This window comes from Amblyraja radiata, chromosome 35, assembly GCF_010909765.2.
Source record: "Amblyraja radiata isolate CabotCenter1 chromosome 35, sAmbRad1.1.pri, whole genome shotgun sequence".
Classification (NCBI taxonomy): Eukaryota; Metazoa; Chordata; class Chondrichthyes; order Rajiformes; family Rajidae; genus Amblyraja; species Amblyraja radiata.
In genome coordinates this window covers 17,827,831-17,838,271 of record NC_045990.1, presented here as the reverse complement: position 1 = coordinate 17,838,271, position 10,441 = coordinate 17,827,831, and the positions used below count along the sequence as shown (strand labels likewise).

The 10,441-nt window shown below is 47.8% G+C and overlaps 1 protein-coding gene across 2 annotated transcripts in view; it reads right to left on the bottom strand.

Annotated features, from left to right (window-relative positions):
- Nucleotides 1-3,394: 3,394 nt before the first annotated feature.
- Nucleotides 3,395-10,441, bottom strand: part of kri1 (KRI1 homolog) — a 70,768-nt gene continuing 63,721 nt past the window's right edge. For both annotated transcript variants that reach the window (XM_033050721.1, XM_033050722.1), the window contains exons 19-20: nt 7,486-7,985; nt 3,395-3,651 (exon numbers count right to left, since the gene is read on the bottom strand). In XM_033050721.1, the coding sequence (XP_032906612.1) occupies nt 7,520-7,985 (466 nt within the window). In that variant the 3' untranslated portion in view covers nt 3,395-3,651; nt 7,486-7,519. The remainder of the gene's footprint in view (nt 3,652-7,485; nt 7,986-10,441) is intronic.

The window sequence follows — 10,441 nt, the reverse complement described above, 5'->3', positions numbered from 1 at the left end:
CTCCTGCACCTATGTTCTATTGTCTGGAATAGTTGGATGTCTGGGACAATTCATCCCTTGACCAGGTTGTCCGTCACACTCACAGGTTATTTTTCCATGGGACTTCAAGGAACAGCAGGGTCAGCTTGTGCCGTGCAGGAGAATGGGGCTAGGAGGGAAAGATAGATCAGCCATGATTGAATGGCGCAGTGGACTTGATGGGCTGAATGGCCTAATTCTGCTAGAACTTATGAACACCAATTTTGATCTCTTTGGCCTGATCCTCATGGCTCTTCCTAGTAGTGTGGTAACTAAGGGCATGTGGAAAGTGTAAGAACTGCAGATGCTGGTATAAATCGAAGGTAGACACAAAATGCTGGTGTAACTCAGCAGGTGAGGCAGCATCCCTGGAGAGAAGGAATGGGCGACGTTTCGGGTCGAGAATCTCGACCCGAAACGTCGCCCATTCCTTCTCTCCAGAGATGCTGCCTCACCCTCTGAGTTACTCCACCATTTTATGTTTACCGAAGGGCTTGTAGACACATACAGGCCAGAAGGGACTGTCGGGTTCCTTCCGCTCAGAGATAGTCACCATTACCGGCAGTAGGCTTTTCAATTCCACATTTGCTCAATGGGCTGCATTTTAATTCCCTCGCTGAGGTGGTGATGAAATTTGAACTGACATCCACCGATCTGGAGGATTACCAGCCCGACAATGACTCTGCCGCTGCATTGTTTTTACTGTAATACCTTGTGCAGTGACCGCCAGCTTCCCTCCGGGCTGGAACAGGCTGTAACTTTGTAAAGGACATTGCGCAGTGAGGATGTTGCACCATAAAGAGCTCTTGCTCAAACGTCTGTGCTTTCATGTTCCAGGCCAGCCACACTTTGACACTGCGGGTGAAGGGAGTTTTAGGGACACCTTCGCTCAGTCCACCTTGGCCTTCGCCAGGGGCCGGCAACCTACGGCCCTGGGTCCGAATGCGGCCCCTTAACCCCAAATCATCCAGCCCGCAGGCGCATTTACCCCCCCCCGTAATAGACAATAGACAATAGGTGCAGGAGTAGGCCATTTGGCCCTTCGAGCCTGCACCGCCATTCAATGTGATCATGGCTGATCATCCCCAATCAGTATCCCGTTCCTGCCTTCTCCCCATATCCCCTGACTACGCTATCTTTAAGGCCATTTGGCCCTTCGAGTCAGCAACACCATTCAATTTGATCATGGCTGATCATCCCCAATCAGTATCCCGTTCCTGCCTTCTCCCCATATCCCCTGACTCCGCTATCTTTAAGAGCCCTATCTAGCTCTCTCTTGAAAGCATCCAGAGAACCTGCCTCCACCACCCTCTGAGGCAGAGAATACCACACTCACCACTCTCTGTGAGAAAAAGTGTTTCCTTGTCTCCGTTCTAAATGGCTTAGCCCTTATTCTTAAACTGTGGCCCCTGGTTCTGGACTCCCCCAAATCATCCGGCCCGTCGAGCTCTGTCTGTACCGCATCCTGCGCAAAGCTGCCGGCACGGCCGCGTACCTTCTGCGAATAAGTTTAAGAAAGAGCTGCAGATGCTGGAAAAATCGAAGGTAGACAAAAATGCTGGGGAAACTCAGCGGGTGAGACATGCAAGGATTGCATGAGGCTGCCTCACCCACTGAATTTCTCCAGCATTTTTGTCTACCTTCTGTGAACACGTGATTTGATGGCTGCCATCGCGGGATCCACGTGTACACGTGATAGATGTGGCCCGGCATCCGCTCAGACATGCGTCCCGGCCCCAATGCAAGGTTGCCCACCCCTGGCCTACGCGATCTCCCGGTTGCCAAACATTTTGTCTGAAGGGTCTGGATCTGAAACAGCACCCATTCCTTCTCACCAGAGATGCTGCCTGTCCCGCTGAGTTACTCCAGCATTTTGTGTCTGTCTTCGGTTTAAACCAGCATCTGCAGTTCATTCCTACACATTTTAACTCCCCCTCCCATTCCCATATACGGAATTTTCTGTCCTGAGCCTCCTTCACTGTCAGAGTGAGGCCCAACACAAATTGGAGGATCAGCACCTCGTATCCCACTTGGGCAGCTTACAACCCAGCGGTATGGCTTCTTTACCATCCTTGTGCTGCCACTTTCAGGGAGGTAAAGCCCTGTCCCACGGTGCGAGTTCATTCCAAGAGCTCTCCTGAGTTTTAAAAACTATCAAACTCGTGGGAAGCACGGAGAATGAACGTAGCAGATACGTCGGAGCTCGGGGACATTTCATAGCGCTAACGGCAGGTACTCGGGAAGACTCGCTAACGGCAGGTAAGCACGGGAAGACTCGTGAAGATTTTTCAACATGTTGAAAAATGTCTACGAGAGCCCCGAGTACCGACGAGCGGCCATTACCGTAAATCTCCGAGTTCGAATCAGGGCAAACTCGGGAGAGCTCTTGGAATGAACTTGTACTGTGGGACTGGGCTTTTAGGGACTTTGTGATCTGATGTCTGCAACCCTCCCCCTTCCAATTGTGTAGTCTGCGAGTTGCATTTCACAGCTGCCCTCAAGCAGATATAATGTCAGCTCTCAAGCACTGGATAGAGAGAAATTAATTCAAGCTCACTGCCAGTTAAGTAGAATCACTCCCAGCAACATTTCATTTCTGCTATTTTAATTGGAACCACCAGCTTCTTCACTACAAATGAATTAAACACCCTGAACAAGGAAAGAGAATGGAATTTTATCCCAGTTCGTAGAGTCTTCTCATAATTATACTCAAAGATAAGCTTCAAGCTTGCGCAGGGGTAGAGTTGCTGCCTCACAGAGCCAGAGACCCAGGTTCCATCCTGACTACGGCTGCTGTCTGTACGGAGTTTGTACGTTCTCCCAGTAACCGCGTGGGTTTTCTCTGGGTGCCCCGGTTTCCTCCCACACTCCAAAGACGCACAAGTTTGCAGGCTATATAGCTTCTGTAACTTGCTCTAGTGTGTAGGATAGAACTAATCTATGGGTGAACGTTAGTCAGCATGACCTAAGAGGGCTGAAGGGCCTGTTTCCGCGCTGTACCTCCATACTAAAACTAAACTGCAGATGCTGGAATCTTGGGCAAAAACACAAAGTGCTGGAGTAATTCAGCGGAGCAGGCAGCATCTTGGAGGACATGGATAGGTGACGTTTCACAAAGTGCTGGAGTAATTCAGCGGAGCAGGCAGCATCTTGGAGGACATGGATAGGTGACGTTTCACAAAGTGCTGGAGTAATTCAGCGGAGCAGGCAGCATCTTGGAGGACATGGATAGGTGACGTTTCACAGAGTGCTGGAGTAATTCAGCGGAGCAGGCAGCATCTTGGAGGACATGGATAGGTGACATTTTGTGTCGGGATCTTCCTCTCAAGTGCGACTCAGCCAAGTCATCAAGGACATTGTTTTAAAGAAAGTTGAATGAAATTTTAACACCATCTTTTATTCATAATCATTAAAAATCTATAAAAGGAGCTCAGGGGAAGGATGTATTATAATTCATAGAGTTCTGGCAGTGAGCTAAGAGGAGACTGGTGTAACGGGCTACTGAGAACATCTTCCAAGATGGCCACGAGACTCTCCATGGAAAGCAACACGTTTTTTCCTGCCATCCCTGCTTCGTGAGGTGATGTTCTCCCGGGCTTGCTTAGAACATAACACGGTGTCAAGTTTCCCAAGCTATAGTGGAGAAAAGAAAATATATAAAATCAGCAAGGCTTCTGATTTACACTGGAATGTGTGAAGTGCTGATTTGAAACGTCTGCTACAGAGAGCATACTATCTGGATGCACCACAGCTGGCTCTGCAGAAGACCACAAGAAATTGCAGACAGTCGCCCAGTCCATCACACATCCCAAACTCCCCACCATCAACACCTCACACTGCCTCAGGAAAGCAGCCAACATAATCAAGGACTATTTACATGCTGGTCATTCCCACCTCTCATCTCCCCCATCGGGCACAAGATACAACAGCTTGAAAGTGCCAAGCCAAGTCTGGAGAAGGGTCTCGACCCGAAACCTCATCTATTCCTTCGCACCATAGATGCTGCCTCACCCGCTGAGTTTCTCCAGCATTTTTGTCTACCTTCTGTGAACATGTGATTTGATGCCTGCCATCCGGGGCGGGATCCATGTGTACACGTGATAGATGTGGCCCACCATCCGCTCACAGACATGCGTCCCGGCCCCTATGCAGAACAAGGTTGCCCACCCCTGCTCTACACGATCTTTGATCTTTGATTTTTCCAGCATCTTCTTAAGCACCAGATTCAGGATCAGCTTCTTCCCCGCTGTTATCAGAGTACTGAGTTGCCCTTCCATGAGCTGGAATGTAGTCCTGATCTCCCACCAGTCCCATTCCAGACCATGGACTTTTCCTCTGTAACAGTAGTGTGTGACTTAATTGTACTCGCATGTTGTACGATTTGACTAGACAGCACAGTGGTAGAGCTGCCGGACACGGGTTCCTCTGGTGCCGTCTGGGTGGAGTTTGCACGTTCTCCCTGTGTGATTGCGTAGGTTTCCTCCGGGGTTCTCCGCTTACACCCCACACCACAAAGATGTGTAGTTTGTTAGTTCATTGACCTCTGCCAATTGCCCTTTAGCTTGTAAAGGAGTGGACAAGAAAGTGGAATAAGATAGAACTTGTATGAAGGGGTCTTCGAGCCATACAGTGTGGAAACAGGCCATTCGGCCCAACTTGCCCACACCGAACAACATGCTCCATCTACACTAGTCCCATTTGCCCGCATTAGTCCATATCCCTCTAAACCTGTCCTATCCATGTATCTAATTGCTTCTTAAACGTTGCCCCAATTATCTCCCATGGCAGTTTGTTCCATACATCTACCACCCCTATGTGTGAAAAAGTTATCCCTCAGATTCCTATAAAATCTTTCCCCCTTCACCTTAAATCTAAATCGTCTGGTTCTCGATTCCCTTACTCTGAGCAAAGAGCAAGAGTCCACGCCGACCATCGATCACCCGTTCACACTAGTTCTGTGTTATCCCACTTTCTCATCCACTCCCTACACACCAGGGGCAATCTATAGAGGGCCGATTAACCTACAAACCTGCACGTCTTCAGGAAGCATGGGAAACCGGAGCACCCAGTGGAAACCCACGTGGTCACAGGGAGAACGTGCAAACTCCTCACAGACAGCAACTGACATCAGGATCGAAGCTGAGTCCCAGATAAAATACCAGAGCAAAAGGAGGCTACAGACTTTTGGCTGTTGAGTAGAGCTACTGCTAGTGGAAAAAACAGTTTTTATGTCTGGCTGTGGCAGCTTTGACAGTCCGGAGTCGCCTTCCAGAGGGAAGTGATTCAAAGAGTTTGTGGCCAGGGTGAGAGGGGTCAGAGATGATCTTGCCCGCTCGCTTCCTGGCCCTTGCAGTGTACAGTTCATCAATGGAGGGAAGGTTGCAGCCAATAACCTTCTCTGCTGATCGGACGATTCGCTGCAGCCTCTCGGTGTCGTGCTTGGTGGCTGAGCCAAACCAGACCATGATGGAGAAGGTGAGAACAGACTCTACGATGGCCGTGTAGAATTGGCTGTGGCAGATTGTGCTTCCTCAGCTGCCGTAAGAAGTACATCCTCTGTTGAGCCTTTTTGACTGTGGAGTCGATGGTAGCCCCCCATTTAAGGTCCTTGGAGATGATGTCCAGAGAGGAGGTCCAGCACTTAGCAGCATGATGCGCTGACAACAACCTGGCCCTTAACTCCAAGAAGACCAAGGAGCTCATTGTAGACTTCAGGAAGTCCAGGGGCGGCACGCACACCCCCATCCACATTAACGGGACGGAGGTGGAACGTGTTTCTAGCTTCAGGTTCCTGGGAGTCAACATCTCCGATGACCTCTCTTGGACCCACAATACCTCAACTCTGATCAAGAAGGCTCACCAGCGTCTCTTCTTCCTGAGGAGACTGAAGAAGGTCCATCTGTCTCCTCAGATCCTGGTGAACTTCTACCGCTGCACCATCGAGAGCATCCTTACCAACTGCATCACAGTATGGTATGGCAACTGCTCTGTCTCCGACCGGAAGGCATTGCAGAGGGTGGTGAAAATTGCCCAACGCATCACCGGTTCCTCGCTCCCCTCCATTGAGTCTGTCCAAAGCAAGCGTTGTCTGCGGAGGGCGCTCAGCATCGCCAAGGACTGCTCTCACCCCAACCATGGACTGTTTACCCTCCTACCATCCGGGAGGCGCTACAGGTCTCTCTGTTGCCGAACCAGCAGGTCCAGGAACAGCTTCTTCCCGGCGGCTGTCACTCTACTCAACAACGTACCTCGGTGACTGCCAATCACCCCCCCACCCCCCGGACACTTATTATCACTTATTATTATTTATTTAAATCATTTGCTATGTCGCTGTTCCAGGGAGATGCTAAATGCATTTCGTTGTCTCTGTACTGTACACTGAGAATGACAATCTAAATTGAATCTGAATCTGAATGGTTCCCAGGAACTTAAAAGACTCCACAGATGTGACTGTGGTGTTGTTGATGGTGAGTGGGGTCAGGGGAGGGGGAGCTCTCCTAAAGCCTACAATCAATTCCACTGTCTTAAGAGCATTGAGCTCTAGGTTGTTACGATGGCACCAGGACACCAGCTGTGTCACTTCCTGTCTGTATGCGGATTCCTCCCCATCCTGGATCAGTCCAATCAGGGTTGTGTCGTCCGCAAACTTAAGAAGCTTGACAGAGGTGTCTGTGGTGGTGTAGTCGTTGGTGTAGAGAGAGTAGAGGAGAGGGGAGGGTGCGCAGCCTTGCGGTGCTCCTGTGCTGAGGGTCTGCGGATCTGAGATGTGCTTTATACTGAAGATAGACACAAAATGCTGGAGTAACACAGTGGGACAGGCAGCATCTCTGAAGGAAAGGAATGGACCTGAAGAAGGGTGTTGACCCGAAACGTCACCCATTCCTTCTATACAGAGATGCTGCCTGTCCCGCTGAGTTACTCCAGCATTTTGTGTCTATCTTCCATACAAATGGTATTTGCAACACTACCATAGGAGGTAGTTGAGGCAGGGACAATAGCAACGTTTAAAGGACAGAGGCAGAGAATTCTGTGGATTACTCTGCCTCAGAGTGCGGTGGAGGCAGGTTCTCTGGATGCTTTCAAGAGAGAGCTAGATAGGGCTCTTAAAAATAGCAGAGCCAGGGGATATGGGGAGAAGGCAGGAACGGGGTACTGATTGTGGATGATCAGCGATGATCACATTGAATGGCGGTGCTGCCTACTCCTGCATCTATTGTCTATTGTCTATTGACATTTGGACAGGTCCATGGATAGGAAAGGTTTAGAGGGATATGGACCAAACACGGGTAAATGTGAGTGGCTGAGATGGGGCATCTTGGGCAGCATGACGTGACACTATGAAGCAGAAACCCCTCGAAACTCCCCATTTAAGGGACATTGAGAGACAATTCCTATTGAACAAGGACCAAAATGTGCCAGTAACAGGAGGTAAAGTAATCTAAATAATGATTGAAGAAACCAGCTTACTTTTCACAAAATGACCTTGTTCATCAACAATAAATCAGGCTCTTGTTTGCTTCTTTCCTTGTTTCTTCTTTCCTCTGTTCATCAGCTTGTATCTTAGCTTGCGTGGGTCCAGCCCGTACGCCTGCAGCCTGGAGCCACTGAACACCCGGCCACCCATCTTCACCCGCGAGCCCAGCCGCACGTTTCTCCTTCGCAGTTTCTTCTTCTTAGCGGGCTGCGCCGCCTTTTCCCCCAGGGCGGCTGGGGGAGCAGGGGACGTTCCCGGTGCTTCCTCCGCCGCCGACGTTGCGTTCACGCTGCCAATCAGGACGGCTTCATCCACCTCAGCATCTGGTCCACCCATCCCGGCCTCCAGCCACCCACCCATCGGGCTGGTATTCGTGCTCTCCATCTCTGCTGCCACTCCTTCCTCCAGCAGCCTTGCCGTTTGCACTTTATCCCTGCGCTTCTTGCCCATCTTGGCTCTGCCAGCAGCCTCGTCAGTCTGAGATTCTTCTTCCCTGCAGAACAAAAACATTGAAAAACATTTTTTAAAGGGTCAGTAATTTAACCTTCAATTCACTATTAATATCAATCAATCTGTATTATTCAATTGATATTAATAGTGGATTGAAGGTTACATTCACTATTTAATAGTGAATATAATAGTGAATTGAAGGTTAACGGATATCTCATGGAGAGAGGCTCTGTGCTTTAGCAGCAGAGGCCATTAACTGCCCAGCAAAGGGCTAGGGTGTGTAAAGGTCGGCAAGAGTGTGAGAGTTTGAGAGAGACTGAATAGACATGGAGTGAAAAGGTGAGCGTTATAAAAGATAATATCTTCACTGTAAACCAGCATCTGCAGTTCCTTCCTACACATTTTGTCTGCTCCACTGCAAAATCTCCTCGAGGTATGTGTACTCTGAAGAATGTGTAGGAAAGAACTGCAGATGCTGGTTTAAATCGAAGATAGACACAAAATGCTGGAGTAACTCAGCTGGGACAGGCACCATCTTTGGAGAGAAGGAATGGATGAGGTTTCGGGTCGAGACCCTTCTTCAGACTGTCCCGCTGAGTTACTCCAGCATTTTGTGTCTACCGTCTACCCTGAAAAAGTTCTCCTCCTCTCTCCACCCAAACTAGTCTGAAGGAGGGTCTCCACTGTCCACTGATATGCGAATCAATCAATGATAGATGTCAATTTATATGCTAAGAATTTAAATATTTCAGTTGAACTGCTGATGAGAATAACAATAAAAATAAAAGTCAGAGTGACAATTCCGAAGAGCCTAGGCAGAAAATTTGTTTTGTTTAAAAAGTCTTGGGTAAAATTCTGTCGACCATACAGTTCATATGTCAAGCATGCAACTTTAGTTAAACACGGAATGATATGAACACTCCAGTCGATGAGGTAAATGGGATAATGCGGGGAAAGGTTGGACAAACTTGGATTGTTTTTTCTGGAGCTTCAGAGGCGGAGCGAAGACCAAAGGTTCAAAGGTTATTTATTGGTCACATACACCTAGGTGTAGTGAAATGCTTCTTGCCAATGCAGCACATTAAGAAAGAATACAGAATTGAATTGAATAACATTAATAAGAGATTTAGATTTAGAGACCAGATAGAAATATATAAAATTATGAGAGGTAGATAGTCAGAACCTTATTCCCGAGGATGGGAATGACAAAGGCCAGAAGGCATAGCTTTTAGACGAGAGGGGCAAAGTTTAAAGGCGATGTGTGGGGCAAGTATTTGTTCACAAAGAGAGTGCCGAATGGGGTGGAAGATTGCAACCTTCACATGGTCCGCCCTGTTTCGACTAATGCAATCAACTCGACATGCACAATCAGAAGATCAAGTAGTACAAGTTGTCCAACAAGTTTAAGCTGTGCACGCCACACGAAAGAAGAAGAAGAAGAATAGTGCCGAATACGCACTGCCAGGGGTGGCAGTGAAGGCAGATATGATAGTAGCGTTTAAGAGGCTTTTGGTTAGGCCCATGGATATGCAGGGAATGGAGGGGTAAGGATCACGTGCAGGCTGAGGAGATTAATGTAACTTGGCATCATTTTCACCACAGACATTGTGGGCCGAAGGGCCTGTGCTGTACTGTTCTATGTTCAACACCCAGAGCGTTACAACAACGAGCTGCAATGATGCAACCCCGAAAATGCTCATAAAGTAGGTATGTTGCAAAACTTACCTTCAGCGTCGCTGCAGGTCTGTCGCCGCCCATGTGCGTGATTTTGGCGCCTTTGAGAGGGGTGCGGGTTTAAAACGCGATTGTCTCTCGGCTATTCAAATCGAGGTTGTTCAGCCTACTTAGTTGATGACGAAAAATCGCTGCGACATTAGTTCGCTGCAGCTATTTTTAAACTATATTGGTTTATTTAATTGTTATAGTAGGTTAAAAGTCATCCTCTAAACCCGCGACCACCGCCAACGGGACGGATCTCATGTAGGGGACAACGCAAGGTAGGCTGTTTATTTTTACATTAAAAAGTGCTTCTTAAGATCCCTTTATACAAAATTTTATGTTGCGAGTAGCTGATTTGGCGGCCCATTAAATCCTGCAGTATTTTTCTGGGCATATGGGGTACAAATTCACCACAATGGGAACGTTCCAAACCATCGTGTTCCACACGATCCCACGAAAGCTGATTTAAATGGCCATTAATTTACAGCAATTGAACACTAAATTCCTTCCATTTGGCCTATAAATTAACGTCAATAAGATTTTAAAATCATGTTTTATTGTGAATTCTTGTCTGAATGTTCTTTGGACACTTAGGCTATTTAAAAATGTTAATCTTTCCTTAAGAAATGGATAGATGTTTAGATCTAGTAATTGAATTTTGGAATTAGCTACAATTGGGTAACTAACTAATTATATGCTTTAATTTCAGGTCATCCAAGTAAGATTGTTTAATATTTGTTTCAGAATGCTTCAATCTATAATAACTGAACATTTCTTTCA